General features: G+C 46.0%; 1 protein-coding gene across 5 annotated transcripts in view; it reads right to left on the bottom strand.

Moving 5' to 3' along the window:
- Positions 1 to 18,534, bottom strand: part of RNF4 (ring finger protein 4) — a 41,308-nt gene that overhangs the window by 16,801 nt on the left and 5,973 nt on the right. For 3 of the 5 annotated variants that reach the window (XM_032632392.1, XM_032632395.1, XM_032632393.1), the window contains exons 2-3: positions 4,181 to 4,351; positions 572 to 686 (exon numbers count right to left, since the gene is read on the bottom strand). In XM_032632392.1, the coding sequence (XP_032488283.1) occupies positions 572 to 686; positions 4,181 to 4,198 (133 nt within the window). In that variant the 5' untranslated portion in view covers positions 4,199 to 4,351. The remainder of the gene's footprint in view (positions 1 to 571; positions 687 to 4,180; positions 4,352 to 18,534) is intronic. The other 2 variants (XM_032632394.1, XM_032632396.1) reach the window with 1 other exon arrangement.

Here is an 18,534-nt window from a genome sequence, read left to right as displayed (position 1 = left end):
CTCCCAACACACCCAGCTCTGCCAACAAGTCTGCCTGCTGGGGCAATTTTTTGTCTTAATGAAGGAGAGAGGAAGAAAGCTGAGTACTTCCCGAGGCCAAGTAAGTTGAGGCACAGTTTCAAAGAGAAAAGGTGGACCCACGGCAGTCTCCACTCCATGCTGCACACCCCTGAAAGGCTGGACGGTGAGCCCAGCTGAGTGGCCGTTTCTAAACCTGTGGAGTCTCAGGGCAACCAAGGGGGCAGCTCTTGCTCACCTTAGCTTTTTTAAGCTGCGAACGGTAGGCGAGTCTGAGACTGTAGGTCTTATGAATACACTGATATAAGCTAAACCTCGTGTAGTGTTACGTGACAAGCACTGTTCTAACTGTCCTGTGTCGTTGACTCATTTCTGTGCTACGATAACTCCACACAGCAGCTACTGCGTATGTATGCACAGCATTATCCCCCGTTTCAGATGAGGAAACTTAAGGCTGAGTTACAGGTTGTGTAACTTGCACAAGGCCCGTGGCTGGTAGGTGGCATGTTGGGCATATGTGCTCACTCATGCCCAGTGTCACTGGCAATCTTACCGCTTTCCACAAGTTCTATGGGTTCTGCCTCCAGGGCCATCTCAGGGGGGGAGGATGCTTCTCGAGTTCGCTTCTGGGCTTGTCTAGAATTTACTGTTCCTCCACGACGCTTTCTCTGAGGGTATCGGGGGGAAAAAGAAACAGTTACATAAGCTCCTGACCAGTAAGATTTCAGCCAGAAGAATAAAAAGATCAACTCATTAAGAAGAATAGGGGCTTCCCTGGTGGCGCAGTGGCTGAGAGTCCGCCTGCCGATGCAGGGGACACGGGTTCGTGCCCCGGTCCGGGAAGATCCCACGTGCCGCGGAGCGGCTGAGCCTGCGCGTCCGGAGCCTGTGCTCCGCAACGGGAGAGGCCACGACAGTGAGAGGCCCGCGTACCGCAAAAAAAAATAAAAAAATTTAAAAAAGAATAATAATAATAGGAGGCCAGTGAGCAGACCTGAGGTCGGGGTCCTTTCAAAACTTGAGCTTCTAGAACACTGAATGTTTATAGGGCGAAATCATCCAGAACATATAGTGAATACAAATTCTATAAAGTAAAATTTCTGTTATAAAGACTATTGGTCTGTCTAAAGTACATGACACATAACTCTATGGAAGCCTCTGGTCCAATACAGACCTATTTTCCTTGGATTTGTATTTGGCCTTACTGAGCCCTTTCCGTTTTTCAGCCCAAAGCCCTTCAGTTTCCCAAGTTTCTATTCACTGTGAAAAGTGGGTCTTTCTTTGGGCAAGGTTTCTGGCCTCTAACCTTTTAGGATACTATCAAGTTGTAGTTTACACCCTAATAATCACCCGCCACAGCTCCAAGAACCAAAGTTTTTTTTTTTTCTTGTGATGAGAACTTTTTAAAGAAGTTTCTCACTGTAGGTGATTTACAATGTTGTGCAGTTTTGGCTATACAGCAAAGTGCGTTAGTTACACATGTACACATACCCACAGTGCTGAGTAGGGTTCCCTGCGCTGTACAGCAGGCACTCTAAGAACCAAAGTCTTTAAAAGGCTGCTCCCAGGGGCTGCCCGAGACACATGCCTCTGGAAGGTCTGAGCTGTTCATCAGCCTATTTGCAGTCCAGACCCCCTGAACCAGCCTTTCTTTCACACCCTTGAGCTGGTTTACCAATACGCTCCAGCATTTCTGGCCTGGCTGGTCCTGAAAGACAAGTTGAGAACCCGCCTCCTGCCATCTTCCTCAAGAGACAGAACCTCCCAAGTGACCCGCAGCCTCATCACTCCCACCCTGTACGGCCCCACCCAAACCTGGCTCCCTGTGTTTCGGTGCTTCTTCTCTCCCCTGGCCTGTCCCACTCCTCACTGGCACCGGGCCTGCTCTGCTTCACACTGGGCGATGTGGGGCAGTTACTTCACTACTAAGTCTGAACTTCCTCACCAGTACCAGACTCGCAGAGCTCTCCTAAGGATGAGGCAACATACCATATGTACAGTACTGAGTGCTGTCAGAAGATAGCATTACTACCCTAGTTCCTTATACGCCTTACTAGGCATCCTATCCCTGGAAATGCTGGAGGACAGGCAAGTGTCCATGAGATTTGCACAAGACTCAGGAACATCCATCACCCAGCCCAACTCTCTGGCAACAGGGAGAAGCCTGATTCTGTTTGTGTTCTGACTTTCTTATCAAATGGCAGCTTGAGAAGTTTCGGAAATGTAGCTGGGTTGAGCAACTCCCACGGATCTAAGGAACAGGGAAGCATCCCCAGGAAGTCCCAGGGGCAAGCGACAGCAGCTGTTCCGAACGGTCCAGTGAGGAGCTGCTCTGTCCCTCCAGGGAGCTGGCACCCAGGCCTGGGTCCACTACCTGGTGTTTATATGAGTTTCCCCAGCAGCTACCAGGTTACTTAGGGCCCCTTAACTTTTACCCCATTCTCTTTGAAGTTGCCCTTGTATCTTCCATCCTCTGAAAAGGACCAAATCTGTCTTAGCAGACACTGCTAAACAGAACCCTTCATGCCCCTACCTGTGCAGCTTTTCCTCTGAGGGAGGTTAAGAAGCAGTCACAGGTCCTGGCCAAAGTCCAGGTGCTGAAGCCTAAAAGCCCCGTCGTGGTCACTGTAGTAATGTGTCCTGCCAGCACTCACCCCCACCCCCACCAACAGCAGTCCTTTCCTGGCTGCTTTTTCAGCCTCTCCCTGCCCTTCACCTGGCACCCTTCCCAGCCTGGATGACCCATCCCTTCCCTTCTTCACTCAGCCAGTTCTTACACAGCTTTCAGGAACCTACTCACTGTGAGCTCCACCATGAGGACATTCCTCATGCCCTCCGGCTGACCATCTCATGACCCCCCCCAAGCCTCCAGAACCCCCACTCTACCTCCTCTTCCACATGCACTCCCCGAGGGCAGGGAGGAGGTGGCTGTTAGCACAGGGCCAGGCTCAAGAAACCCTAGAACATGGGAAAAGACTTCACCCCCTCTGCCTTCCTATTATTCTTGTCATGCTCTCCTGCTTTTTAATAGCAGAGCCCTCACAGCTTCCAGTTAAAACCGACCATCCAATCACCACCACACAAGTTATTCACACCACTCTGAGGAAATTTTAACCAAATTCTTCACACACTCTTATAAGAAGCTACACTGCTCAGTCTGTTCAGATCCTGCCTGGGCAGAGCGTGGGCTTCAGAGGTGAGGTGCCCAGGCTTAGGAGGTTTCCCTAAGGTGAACTGTGGTGGCAACCTGCAGATATGGGACCAAGATGGGAGGTCATCTGCCCTTTGAAAAGATAGCTCCAGCGAAACAAAGGCCCTTTTGTTTATGAATGTCAACAGTGGGTCTGGAACACAGTGGGGGCCAGGAGTGGTCAGAAGGGATGGGCCAAGGGGAGGGGGTGGGGGTCGGTGAACAGAGCCTACAGGATTTCTACCACGGTTTCTATCACCCTGGGAACCGTTTTTTCAGCCTTATCCTGCACCCCCCACCCAACACCATTCACAGCACTTCTGGAACCTGGAAAAAGAGTATGAGTTTCACATCTGGTCCACCTGATGTGAATGCACTATCTCAGAAAACAGCTGTTTTGAGTTTAGATCATATGAGCAGCCCTGTTAGTAGGGAGTAAAGTGGGGAGGGGGATCTTCAGGCACTCTCCGGACTCAAGGGGCTCCAGGTGACATCTGGGTTACACCAAACCAGAGCTGCCCCTGCAGTCTGATAAAAGCTCTAAACAGGAGTTACAATGACTTACCAACTTTGGTCACTGACCCTAAGAAAACTCACCAAGGATTATTACCGCTACCGATGCTCACATCGGACCAAGAACTACACAGGGCAAAGAAATAGAAGGAAAAACGGAAGATTCGGCTGTAAATAATTAAATAAACCAGAGCCCTAATATTTCTGGGACACTGACAGCTGCTCTGGAGGTATAAAACTTCAACACCCTCAACCATCCTCAGCCTTCTGTCTTTAGGGCACCACCTAAAACACTGGACTCTGACCTAAGACAAGCAGGTTGGTGTAACTACCAGGAGGTCCTGTACGCACTGCTGTAAGAACTAGGGTTACTTAGAAACACCTTTATGGTACTCTCACTAAGGTACACAAGGGATGAAGTAATTGTTTAGCCTGAAAAAATAAAATTCATGAACTTACAAAACTCACCGTACTCATCGTGCCCTGTGGTTCCAACCTCTAGAGAAGAAGGTGATCTATACCAAGATTTGCAGAGAAGCTGAATGCCTCAACCTCTCATGCCTGCTCATTACTCATCCTCTGGCTAGCATAGGAATTTGTAGCCAAATAGACTTCCAGTATCTTCAAGCCCTGAAAAACAAAGATTATCAAGTTGATAAATGCTGCCCCCTGCATCATCGACAGCAAAGCTCAGTTCAATCATTTACTGGTCCTTTCTGTCGGCTGCGTGCTTTGCTGAACACTTAATGCAATTTATGTCCTTAATCCATGTTCTTCTTAGGAAGTAAGCATTCTTGTAAAATACAGGACTACCTGACCCCAAAGCCTGCAGTTGGAAACATTATGCCACCTCTTGCCCTCCTTTCCGGCCGTTGAAACCCCCACAGATTCTCCTCAGCCCATGGCCCCCTCCCTGCCTGTCTGGACTTGCCCCTGTGAGGCCCAGTTGAAAGATAGGCTCTGGCCTTTGTCCAAGCTTGGGCCCACCCCCGCCCCACCAGGCTGTGCTAGGAGACAGTGCAAATGGCAGGGCCCCAGCCAGCTGCTGGTCACTGCATGATTCGCTCTGGTTAAACCCAGGCAGCCAGAATGGTGATGTTCTGTGACCCACTGGGGGAGCAGGCAGAGCGGACAGACCCCTGGTCTCTCAGTTATGAAAGGAGAAATCCTGAACCCTCTCGCACAATCTGTGCAGATGCGGCTTGCCTCACTCAGGCTTAGGAAAGCAGCCACCGTGTGCCATTACTCTGACCGTGCGAGGCTGGGGACCCAGAGCTCACAGCCTTCAGTTCATAGCTTCCCAGGATACAGTGACCGTGCCTTACTGCACATGCTCTGAGGATCCCTGCCAACTGGGAGGGTGGGTGATGCTGAAGCCCCCTCCCATCTTGAATCCTCTCTGGAGTAATGAGGAGAAGATCAATAAACAAATGGAAACCCCTCCACCCCACAAAACAAACAAACAAAAACCCAAACCAAAAAACACCCTCCTGCACAGTCCTGTACTAGCTTCTGGGAAAAGACAAGAGAATCAGAACTGCTTACACGTGACCTCACCGACACCTAGCAACCAGGAAGGAACAGAGCTTCCTAGGCCAGCCCAGAGCCCAGAGCCTCTGCCTCTTCCCAATGACTGGAAACTGTTGCTCTCTGGAGGAGCTGATAATTTAGGGGAGCAGATGAGAGCCACCAACCCTGATCCACCCTGTGTGCCCAGCTGAGACTTCTGTCACTGGCAACACGAGTAGACAAAAACCTAGAAACTGTGAATTGGGAAGCCAAGCAGGTTCCAGGAAGAGCAGAGAAGGCAGCAGATGTGGAGGCTACTGGAGAATGAGAGGCCCTTGCATTCACTCAGGGCCCACTGGAAGGTGACAACTAACCACGATAAATCAGTGTTCAGGGATGTAGTGGATAGAGCAGCAAATGAGAAGCAAAAACGTGAAGCCAGGAGTCAGGGTGTAACCCGTGTAGAAGGGCTTCTAGTGGGGGAGGGCCTGAGCTCAGGGCAAGGCTGAGGGACCAGAGCAGAGTCAAAGCAAGGAGAAGGCTCTGGTCACCTGGTCCTGGGCAATAGTGGCTTGGACATCAGGCACACCTGGAGGGCTTGTTAAACTAGATTCTGATTCAGCAGGTCTGGGATGGGGCTCAAAACTCTGCACTCCTAGGCAATTCTGAGGGTTCTGCTCCAGAGGCTACAGCACGGGAACCCAATGGCCTAGGACAATGGCCTCGGAGCTGGGGAGAACTAGTCGCATCTGAGCGAAATTAATGCAGGACCACTCTCAGACTCATCTTTCTTCTCATCTCCAGTGCCGCTACCTCCTCCAAACGACTGCCCATCTCCTGGTATCCTTCTACCCTACTGCCAACGCGTCTCTCTAAAACATACAGCTGACCCCCACAGCCTTTCCCTGGTTCCCAATCACGTCCTAACTCCTAAGCACTGCCTGTGGAGGCAAGCTGGCCTTACAGTTAGAGCACTTCTCCAGAGCCAGACAACTTGGAGAGGGGTCAGCCTTCCATAACCCCTACTTGTGACCTCAGGGGAAACACTGAATTTCTCTGTGCCTTACTTCCTTATCTATAGAACAAGACAGCACCCACCTCAATGGGTGTGTGAGGATTACAGGAGTTAATGCAAAGAGCACTTGGACCAGTGTGCACAGTTTTAAAGGCTCAAGGACTGTGGGTGGGTATCACTGACTTGTTCTGCCAGCACCAGCCTTGCAGTCTCTCCAAATGTACCACCCACTGAACAGCTCCACCCCTTTGCTCAAGCCCTAAAGTGCTGTGCAACACTGCACCCAATCCAGCTTTAAAAAAGAACCCAGGACTGCACATCTCCCCACCTCATTCACTTATCAGTACTGCTCCTTCCCCGGAATACAGCGATGAATAAATCCAGCCACCAGCTCCTATCTGGGGGTGGCTGCTGGCAGGCAGCTCAGCTGTGGTAACTGGGGCATATGAGCCAGGTGCAAAAGAAACCAGGAGGACAAGGAGAGGCCAGAGGAGGTTGGCCAGGAGAAGACACATTAATGGGACTGCCCAGATAGCCTCATCCAGCAGAGGGCAGACAGCAGAAGCAACAAAAACTACAATCCTGCAGTCTGTGGAACAAAAACCTCATTCACAGGAAGATAGACAAGATGAAAAGGCAGAGGGCTATGCACCAGATTAAGGAACAAGATAAAACCCCACAAAAACAACTAAATGAAGTGGAGATACGCAACCTTGCAGAAAAAGAATTCAGTATAATGATAGTGAAAATGATCCAGGATCTCAGAAAAAGCATGGAGGCAAAGATCGAGAAGATGCAAGAAATGTTTAACAAAGACCTATAAGAATTAAAGACCAAACAAACAAGAGATGGACAATACAATAACTAAAATGAAAAATACACTACAAGGAATCAATCACAGAATAACTGAGGCAGAAGAACAGATAAGTGACCTGGAAAACAGAATGGTGGAATTCACTGCTGTGGAACAGAATAAAGAAAAAAGAATGAAAAGAAATGAAGACAGCCTAAGAGACCTCTGGGACAACATTAAACACAAGATTCGCAGTATAGGGGTCCCAGAAGGAGAAGAGAGAGAAAGGACCTGAGAAAATATTTGAAGAGATTATAGTTGAAAACTTCCCTAACACGGGAAAGGAAGTAGCCACCCAAGTCCAGGAAGCTCAGAGAGTCTCAGGCAGGATAAACCCAAGGAAAAACATGCCGAGACACATAGCAATCAAACTGACAAAAATTAAAGACAAAGAAAAATTATTGAAAGCAACAAGGGAAAAACAACAAGTAACATACAAGGGAACTCCCATAAGGTTAAGAGCTGATTTCTCAGAAGAAACTCTACAAGCCAGAAGGGAGGGGCATGACATATTTAAAGTGATAAAAGGGAAGAATCTACAACCAAGATTACTCTACCAGGCAAGGATGTCATTCAGATTCGATGGAGAAATCAAAGCTTTACAGACAAGTAAATGCTAAGAGAGGGCTTCCCTGGTGGTGCAGTGGTTAAGAGTTGGCCTGCCGATGCAGGGGACATGGGTTCGTGCCCTGGTCCGGGAAGATCCCACATGCCATGGAGCAGCTAGGCCTGTGAGCCATGGCCGCTGAGCCTGCGCGTCCGGAGCCTGTGCTCCGCAACGGGAGAGGCCACACAGGGAGAGGCCACAACAGTGAGAGGCCTGCGTACTGCAAAAAAAAAAAAAAAGCTAAGAGAATTCAGTACCACCAAACCAGCTCTACAACAAATGCTAAAGGAACTTCTCTAACTGGGAAACACAAGAGAAGAAAAGGACCTACACAAGCAAACCCATAACAATTAAGAAAATGGTAATAGGAACATACCTAGCAATAATTACCCTAAACGTGAATGGATTAAATGCTCCAACCAAAAGACACAGGCTCGCTGAATGGATACAAAAACAAGACCCAAATATATGCTGTCTACAAGAGATCCACTTCAGACCTAGGGACACAGACAGACTGAAAGTGAGGGGATGGAAAAAGATATTCCATGCAAATGGAAATCACAACAAAGCTGGAGTAGCAATACTCGTATCAGATAAAACAGACTTTAAAATAAAGAATGTTACAAGAAACAAGGAAAGACACTACATAATGATGAAGGAATCAATCCAAGAAGACATAACAATTATAAGCACATATGCACCCAACATAGGAGCACCTCAATACATAAGGCAACTGCTAACAGCTATAAAAGAGGAAATCAACAGTAACACAATAATAGTGGGGGACCTTAACACCTCACTTACACCAATGGACAGATCACCCAAACAGAAAATTAATAAGGAAACACAAGCTTTAAATGACACAACAGACCAGATAGATTTAATTGGTATTTATAGGACATTCCATCCGAAAATAGCAGATTACACTTTCTTCTCAAGTGCGCACGGAACAATCTCCAGGATAGATCATGTCTTGGGTCACAAATCAAGTCTCAGTAAATTTAAGAAAATTGAAATCATATCAAGCATCTTTTCTGACCACACCATGAGATTAGAAATCAATTACAGGGGAAAAACATGTAAAAAACACAAACACATGAAGGCTAAACAGTACGTTACTAAATAACCAAGAGATCACTGAAGAAATCAAAGAGGAAATCAAAAAATACCTAGAGACAAATGACAACGAAAATACAACAATCCAAAACCTATGGGATGCAGCAAAAGCAGTTCTAAGAGGTAAGTTTATAGCAATACAAGCCTACCTCAAGAAACAAGCAAAATCTCAAATAAACAATCTAACTTTACACCTAAAGAAACCAGAGAAAGAAGAACAAACAAAACCCGAAGTTAGTAGAAGGAAAAAAATCATAAAGATCAAAGCAGAAATAAATGAAATAGAAACAAAGAAAACAATAGCAAAGTTCAATAAAACTAAAAGCTGGTTCTTTGAGAAGATAAACAAAACTCATAAACCATCCAGACTCATCAAGAAAAAGAGAGAGAGGACTCAAATCAATAAAGTTAGAAATGAAAAAGGAGAAGTTACAACAGACACCACAGAAATACAAAGCATCCTAAGAGACTACTACAAGCAACTCTATGCCAATAAAATGGACAACCTGGAAGAAATGGACAAATCCTTAGAAAGGTATAAACGTTCAAGATCGAACCAGGGGGCTTCCCTGGTGGCGCAGTGGTTGAGAGTCCGCCTGCCGATGCAGGGGACTTGGGTTCGTGCCCTGATCCCACATGGCGCGGAGCGGTTAGGCCTGTGAACCACGGCCACTGAGCCTGAGCGTCTGGAGCCTGTGCTCTGCAACAGGAGAGGCCACAACAGTGAGAGGCCCGCGTACCGCAAAAAAAAAAAAAAGGTTGAAACAGGAAGAATTAGAAAATATGAACAGACTAATCACAACTAATGAAATTGAAACTGTGATTAAAAATCTTCCATAAACAAAAGTCCAGGACCAGATGGCTTCATAGGTGAATTCTATCAAACATTTAGAGAAGAGCTAACACCCATCCTTCTCAAACTCTTCCAAAAAATTGCAGAGGAAGGAACACTCCCAAACTCATTCTATGAGGCCACCATCACCCTGATACCAAAACCAGATAAAGACGCTACAAAAAAAGGAAATTACAGATCAATATCACTGACAAATATACATGCAAAAATCCTCAACAAAATACTAGTAAACAGAATCCAGCAACACATTAAAAGGATCATACACCATGATCAAGTGGGATTTATCCCACGGATGCAAGGATTCTTCAATATATGCAAATCAATCAGTGGGATACACCATATTAACAAATTGAAGGGTAAAAACCATATGATCATCTCAATAGATGCAGAAAAAGCTTTTGACAAAATTCAACACCCATTTATAATAAAAATTCTCCAGAAAGTGGGCATAAAGGGAACCTACCTCAACATAGTAAAGGCCATATACGACAAACCCAGAGCAAACATCATTCTCAATGGTGAGAAACAGAAAACATTTCCTCTAAGATCAGGAACAAGAGAAGGATGTCCACTCTCACCACTGTTATTCAACATAGTTTTGGAAGTCCAAGCCACGGTGATCACAGAAGAAAAAGAAATAAAAGGAATACAAATTGGAAAAGAAAAAGTAAAACTGTCACAGTATGCAGATGACATGATACTATACATAAAGAATCCTAAAGATGCCACTAGAAAACTACTAGAGCTAATCAATGAATTTGGTAAAGTAGCAGGATACAAAATTAATGCACAGAAATCTCCTGCATTCCTATACACTAATGATGAAAAATCTGAAAGAGAAATTAAGAAAACACCCCCATTTACCACTGCAACAAAAAGAATGAAACACCTAGGAATAAACCTACCTAGGGAGAAAAAAGACCTGTATGCAGAAAAGTATAAGACAATGATGAAAGATATCAAAGATGATACAAACAGATGGAGAAATATACCATGTTCTTGGATTGGAAGAATCAATACTGTGAAAATGACTATACTACACAAAGCAATTTACAGATTCAATGCCATCCCTAACAAATTACCAATGGCATTTTTTACAGAGCTAGAACAAAAAATCTTAAAATTTGTATGGAGACACAAAAGACCCCGAATAGCCAAAGCAGTCTTGAGGGAAAAAAACAGAGCTGGAGGAATCAGACTCCCTAACTTCAGACTATACTACAAAGCTACAGTAATCAAGACAGTATGGTACTGGCACAAAAACAGAAATATAGATCAGTGGAACAGGAGAGAAAGCCCAGAGATAAACCCACACACATATGGTCACCTTATCTTTGATAAAGGAGGCAAGAATATACAATGGAGAAAAGGCGACCTCTTCAATAAGTGGTTTCCTTCAATAAGGAAAACTGGACAGCTAAATGTAAAAGAATGAAATTAGAACACTCCCTAACACCATACACACAAAAAAAACTCAAAATGGATTAAAGACCTAAATGTAAGGCCAGACACCATAAAACTCTTAGAGGAAAACATAGGAAGAATACTCTGACATAAATCACAGCAAGATGTTTTTTGATCCACCTCCTCGAGTAATGGAAATAAAAACAAAAATAAACAAATGGGACCTAATGAAACTTAAAACCTTTTGCAAAGCAAAGGAAACTACAAACAAGATGAAAAGACAACCTCAGAATGGGAGAAAATATTTGCAAATGAATCAACGGACAAAGGATTAATCTCCAAAATATATAAACAGCTCATGCAGCTCAATATCAAAACAACAAACAACCCAATCCAAAAATGGGCAGAAGGCCTAAATAGACATTTATCCAAAGAGGACATACAGATGATCAAGAAGCACATGAAAAGCTACTCAACATCACTAATTATTAGAGAAATGCAAATCAAAACTACACCTCACACCGGTAAGAATGGGCATCATCAGAAAATCCACAAACAACAAATGCTGGAGAGGGTGTGGAGAAAAGGGAACCCTCTTGCACTGCTGGTGGGAATGTAAATTGATACAGCCACTATGGAGGTTCCTTAAAAAACTAAAAACAGAATTACCATATGACCCAGCAATCCCACTACTGGGCATATACCCAGAGAAAACCATAATTCAAAAAGATACATACACCCCAATGTTCACTGCAGCACTATTTACAATAGCCAGGTCATGGAAGCAACCTAAATGCCCACTGACAGACAAATGGATAAAGAAGATGTGGTACATATATATGATGGAATATTACTCAGCCATAAAAAGGAATGAAATTGGGTCATTTGTAGAGACATGGATGAATTCAGAGACTGTCAAACAGAGTGGAGTAAGTCAGAAAGAGAAAAACAAATACCGTATATTAATGCATATATGTGGAACCTAGAAAACTGGTACAGATCCAGTTTGCAGGGCAGAAATTGAGACACAGAAGTAGAGAAAAAACGTATCAACACCAAGGGGGAAAAGTGGTGGCGGGGGTGGTGGTAGCGTCATGAATTGCGAGATTAGGATTGAAATATACACACTAATACGTATAAAATGGATAACTAATAAGAATCTGCTATATAAAAAAAATAGATTAAATAAAATTCAAAAAAGGATTAAAAAAATAAAGATAAAAGGACTGCCCAGCCAGCTGAGCCTCTTTCTCCAGCACATGGTGGTCTGCATCCGTGCATGACCCCCATCCCCCATTATCCACTCAGTGGTTTAGAGAGTTATCTCTTCACCGTGTCACTCTCTCCAGGGAGACAGCACAACATCTCCTGACAGCCCTCAGGCTGGCCCACAGGTGCTCTCACTCGAGAATGGCACAAATGCTTCGCAATGCAACACCACCCGAGATGAGGACAGGACACCTGGCTTGAACAGAAGGTGTTCAAGCCAGGTGTTCTGAACACCTCAACAGTCACTTAGGACTCACAAGACCAGATCACACATAGTCCCAGATCCGCCATACTTCCTGTTGCTAACCACAAGAAGTATCTTATGTTTGAGTATACAGCCATGATGCAGCTTTTGGGGGAAACCTTATCTATCTCAGTGGTGTCTCTTAGAATTGAGAAAAATCTGATAAAAATGTCACTGACAGAGGAGGGAGAGATAGGTCCGCTGAGCAAAGGGAAATAATTTAATGCACATACCTTGGTTGCTCCATAAGCCTCTTGCCTCCTACTTGTTTAATTTTTAGGTTTTCAAATATGGTCATTAAAGACATGTCCTGCAACCATCTGGAGGAGCCCCCATTCCTCAGCTTGCACACCCTCCCTGCTCTCTGAAACCAGCCTCCTGAGCCCCAGCGGCTGCTTCCCAGAGCTTCCTCATTCTCCAGATTCTGCCACGCCCTCCCATGCCCAACGCCAACTAGCAATTTGTTCCATAACTGTGTTTTTCTTTAGGGGATAATAAAGGTCAGTGGTCAGACGACATAAAAACTTGGAAGGCTGGCCGCCTTAGGGGAATCTGCCAAGGGGCTGGATCTCACCAGAGAATGGAGGTGGGAAGATGCGGGGGCGGGGGGGCGGGGGTTGGCGGGGCATTCCCTGCAGACCAGTTTGGGGACATGGAAGTGCAGTGTGTGAACAGAGAGGCTAGGGGTCATGGGAAAAGTGGCTCTTGCCAACTGCAAAGGGTTCTGGATCATGCAGGTTAATAGAGGTCACCAGAACAATAAAATTAACAATAGCTAAAACTCAGAGGCTACCTCTACGTTCAAGACACTAAGCACTTTCCAAGCACCATCTCCTGTAATCCTCCTCTCACCCAACAAGGAGGAAGGTACTATTATGATCACCATTTCACACACAAGGGAGCTAAGGATGACCAGGGGTTAAGTAACTTGCCCGAAGTCCACACCGAGTAAACACCAGAGCCTAGATTTAAACCAGGGCAGTCTGATGCCAGAAGTCCCCCAGTCTTAAACAAATTTAAGCCAGAATCACATGTATTAATTCCAGAAACAATATGGAACACAGATGTTTTCCAGGTTCCTCAAATTTAGTGTGTCCAGAAAGAAACTCCTTCTAACATGCCAGCACTCCATCTTAGCAAATGGCCCTACCACCCCTTGGTTTCCAAAGCAAACTGCAGTCATTCAGCAAGATCTCACTTTTTTTTTTTTAATTTATTTGTGGCTGCATTGGGTCTCCGTTTCTGCATGCGGGCTTTCTCTAGTTGCAGCAAGCAGGGGTTACTCTTTGTTGCAGTGTGGCTTCTCACTGTGGTGGCTTCTCTGTTGTGGAGCACGGGCTCTAGGTACACAGGCTTCGGTAGTTGTGGCTTGAGGGCTCTAGAGCACAGGCTCAGTAGTTGTGGTGCACGGGCTTAGTTGCTCCACAGCATGTGGGATCTTCTGGGAGCAAGGATCGAACCTGTGTCCCCTGCATTGGCAGGTGGATTCTTAACCACTGTGCCACCAGGGAAGTCCCAGCATGCCCTCACTTGATGTAAGTGCCACAGAGGATACTTTGTACCTAGCTCACCTCTTGCCCAAAGCAGATGCTCATGTTTACTGAAGGCTTGGAGGTGAGAGAGGAGTGGTAAATGTTGTCCCTGCCACTAAGAAAAGACCTGGGGTAGAGCTTGGCACTGGGAATGGTCAAGAAGGCCGGATGTCAGGAATCCCGAAAGCTCTGACAGGAGGGTGAGGGGAGACAAACCCACGCCAAGGTGTCTAACTGGTTATTCCATGGTAGTAATGCCATGAAACCGGGCTAGAGAAGGGATAAAAAGAAACAGGTGTCAAGGGTAGACAGTTTTAGTTTTAGAAATGCTGCATGTGGGGTATCCAAGTAGAAACTACTTGTTTCTACTACTTGTTTCTACTTGAAACTACTTGTATCCAAGTAGAAACTATCAAAGGTAGCTGAAAAACTCAGAGGAGAGATAACTAGGGTAGAGGTAGAGGTTCTAGAATCTGTGTTAAAATCTGGGGACTCAGGTAGAGAAAAAAGAAGCCTGTAAAGAGAATAAAAAGCCAGAAACAAAGCTTGGAGAACTTGGAGGTATCAGTTAGACAAAAGCTGGCATTTCAAGGAGAAAGCAGCAGTAAACAGGCAGGGGAACCAGAACGAGGCCAGTGAGCCGGCCACAGGGAGCTGGACACTGTCGACCAAGCAAGCGGAGGCCCAAACTGTTACTGAGGGCCAAGCTGGGCTTTCCGGAGGAAGTGACACTGAAGATGAGGCCAGAAAGTGACCGGAGTTATTTAACAAACAAATCGGGTGGGCAGCAGGGCATCGAAGGGGAGAGGAGTTATCTGACCTAGACAAGTACTGTGTCAGCAGCGAGAACTGAGGGCCACACCGTGGCGTGACGCAACATCACAGGCCTCCTACCCCACACCCCAGGGGCAGGGCCATCAAGGGTTTCAGACAGAGATGCATCTGGAGACTGCGGCACCTGGGCGCTGAGGACCAAAGGGAAACTGGACACGTCAGAATGCAGACCTGCGTGGAGACTTAGAGGAACCCAAGCAAGAAGAAAGCTGTGTGGCTTGGAGGTAGTGGAAAGACGTGAGGCCCCTGACTAGATGGGAGGGGGGTTGGTGAGGTTAGTACCTTCAGTGTTCTTACAGATTTAATGGTCTACTCAATTGTGATGTTACTGTTAGAGGTTGATTTTTCTTCCCAGGAAGCTATTATGGACACTAAAGATGATACCCCCCAACTCTAGTTAGGAGTGTGACACACGTAATCATATATATGTGACGCCTATGTGGATGTGATTGTATGTGATGGTTAGAAACAGACTGTTTGGCAGTGCTAGACTAGAGCCGGATTCTGTCACCCTATCTCCCACCAGTTTTCCCACAAACCGAGAAAGGAAGAGTCAGCAGAAAAGGGGAGGGGGAGGGGTGCACCAGAAACAGAAAGCAGCAGCAACTATGCAGCGAGTCCAAGGGAGAGATATCTGGATGATCAGCTCTGTCCAGCCCAGCCCCACGGCAGGCATACAGAGCCCTCACACAAGCCAGGGCAGCCGAGGCTGATACAATCACTCACTGAAAATCTGAGACCAAACTCCCCGGCACTGCTTCCAAAAGCCCCAGGCAATCTGGATTCTAAGGTGGCTCCTTGCACGTTTTCCTTCCGGGAGAGGATACTCAGACACACTGGGTCACTCACTCATTCTGTGGGGCAACTATAAAGCAGATCTCACTGTAAACTCATAAATGGCCATTCTGAGATACAAGCAGAGCGAGTCCGACTGAAGTGGCCGGGGCGACCCCTTCATGTTGGCATGGTAAAGGCAGAGAAAAGCCTAAATCCTACAGAATCTCATCAGGGTGATGCCAATCTACCAGCAACTGATTAGGCACTGGCTAGTACCAACAGTCTAGGTCACGTCTCTCCTTTTTATTATTTTGGCTGCACCTCGCGGCTTGTGGGGTTTTAGTTCTCCAACCAGGGATCGAACCCGAGCCCTAGGCAGTGGAAGTGCGGAGTTCTAACAACTGGACTGCCAGGGAATTCCCTTCAAAGCTTCTTAAATGAACTTTGATGCCACTGTCACATGAATATCCAGACCTTAGTACTTAAGAGAAATATGAATGTCTTGCTTGTTATACAAAGGAGGGTGCATGGTGTAGACAGTAATGATGAGACTGGCCAAATGAGCTCCAGAGCCCTGCACAAATACTTGATCTCCATGTCTCAGTTTTATCATCTTCAATGTCAGAAAAATATCCCTTACCTTGCAGCCGTGATGATGAATCAAAGGGCCCAGTAGGTTCCCAGCACCCTGGAGGCACCCTATCATCTGAGTAATTCAGCAACTATGTACAGGGCCTACTCTGGTCAGACACTACTTCAGGGGCTAGAAATATAATGGCAAACAAGAGACATTCCCGGGGCTTCCCTGGTGACGCAGTGGTTAGGAATTGGCCTGCCAATGGAGGGGACACGGGTTCAAGCCCTGGTCCAGGAAGATCTCACATGCCGCGGAGCAACTAAGCCCGTGTGCCACAACTACTGAGCCCACATGTCACAACTACTGATGCCCGTGCGCCTAGAGCCCATGCTCCACAAGAGAAGCCACTGCAATGAGAAGCCCGCGCACCGCAACGAAGAGGAGCCCCCACTCACTGCAACTAGAGAAAGCCCGTGCATAGCAACAAAGACCCAACACAGCCCAATATATAAATAAACAAATAAATTTATTTATTTATTTTTTAAAAGAGAGACACACTCCTGGAGCATATACTCTAAGTGGAAAGACAATCAATAAATCAAGTAATAAGTATGGATTACATCAGAAAAGCCAGAAACCATAGCTCTTCTTACAAGAGTGAGTGCTGCTAGACGAGAGCAAAGCAAACTTTCAGCCCCAGGAAGAAGTGCAACAAATGTTTCCGGCTCTCAGCGAGGCTTAATTCATTTCCAGAAAAGACTTGGCAGGATGTGGCTAATCACTCCTGCTTAGGCTTAAAGGAAGCTGACGAGCCAGCACAGAGGCAGTGGGGCAACCCTCTCCCAGTTATTTATCCCTAAAGGAGGCTCAGCAGCCTCGACCACCGATCTCCCCTGAGGTTTTTGCAGGGACTAGACTAGATCTGGCAAAAACAGAAAGCAGCTAACTAAGCTGAGAGACAGTAACTGGGTCTTTCACACATTAATCTTATGACCCTGATGAAGCAGTCAGTCTCAGAAGCCTGAAAGGGGCACCAGAGCCAAGGAGACTTCACACCTGCTCAGTGATTTGTCACTCAGGGAAGTTCTTTCCTTTTGTCCAAACAAAGGACCCATCAAGGATTGCCTTTTGCTTCTACTAGAGAAAAAGAACAGCTCTTTGGGCATAGCGATGTTCTACTTTTGTTTGCGATTCAGGTCTTGAGGTACAAGGCTCCAGAATTAAGAATGAACCTCAGCTTTTTTAAAATGATGAGAAAAAAAATCCACAGTAAAAAGAATATTATTCAGCCTTAAAAAGAAAATTCTGATACCTGCTGCAACATGGATGAACCCTGAAGACATTATGCTCAGTGAAATAAGACACAAAAGGGCAAACATTGCATAATTCCTCTTATGTGAGGTCCCAAGACATCAAATTCAGAGACAGAAGTAGAATGGTGATTGCCAGGGACTAGGGGAAGGGCAAACAGGGAGTTATCCTTTAATGAATACAGAGTTTCTGTCTGGGAAGATGGAAAAAGTTCTGGAGATAGATGGTGATGGTTGCACAACAATGTGAATTTACCTAATGCCACCGAACACCTAAAAGTGGTTATAAACCGTCTATTTTACGTTATATATATTTTACCCCAACAAAAAAATTAAAAAATAAACTTCACCTAATGCTTTTTTCCTAGATAGTTTAAATAGGATTTAGTCGAGTACTCAGAAACACTCTGCAGTGGGTACAGCCCCAGAAACACCTGTAAAGGGCTCACCTGTATTGGGACCCTCAGTCTCCCCCATGTCCTGGGATCTGCAGGACACACCTACGACTCTAACACAGCCAAAGAGGACCTTGGCTCATTCTCTACTCAGCGACACTGTTCTTAGAAATTTCTCCACAGCTTCACATGCAGGTTTATGATCAATTCCCCCCAAATACTAGGTTGACCCTTTTGTCAATGAAACCCCTGGAGCCTGGGGGCGGGGGTGGTGGTGGAGGGGTGCAGGCGGGAAGGGCACTTTACTTCTCTCACGGTCACGTCTGATGAGGCTGTATCAGTGATTGATTTGGAGGATTTTCACAACTGGGAGGGATATTAATAGACACCAAATTCAACCAACTAATTTTGGCAGCTCAGAAGCTGCCTACTTGGTCCTATAACTACTTCTTTGCAGAAGGGTTTCTCTGGCATAGCACAGAAGCAAAGCCGAGTGGCCTTTCCACCTCTCTGACCCC

Source organism: Phocoena sinus, chromosome 5 (assembly GCF_008692025.1).
Source record: "Phocoena sinus isolate mPhoSin1 chromosome 5, mPhoSin1.pri, whole genome shotgun sequence".
Classification (NCBI taxonomy): Eukaryota; Metazoa; Chordata; class Mammalia; order Artiodactyla; family Phocoenidae; genus Phocoena; species Phocoena sinus.
This window is presented reverse-complemented; position numbering and strand designations above follow the sequence as displayed.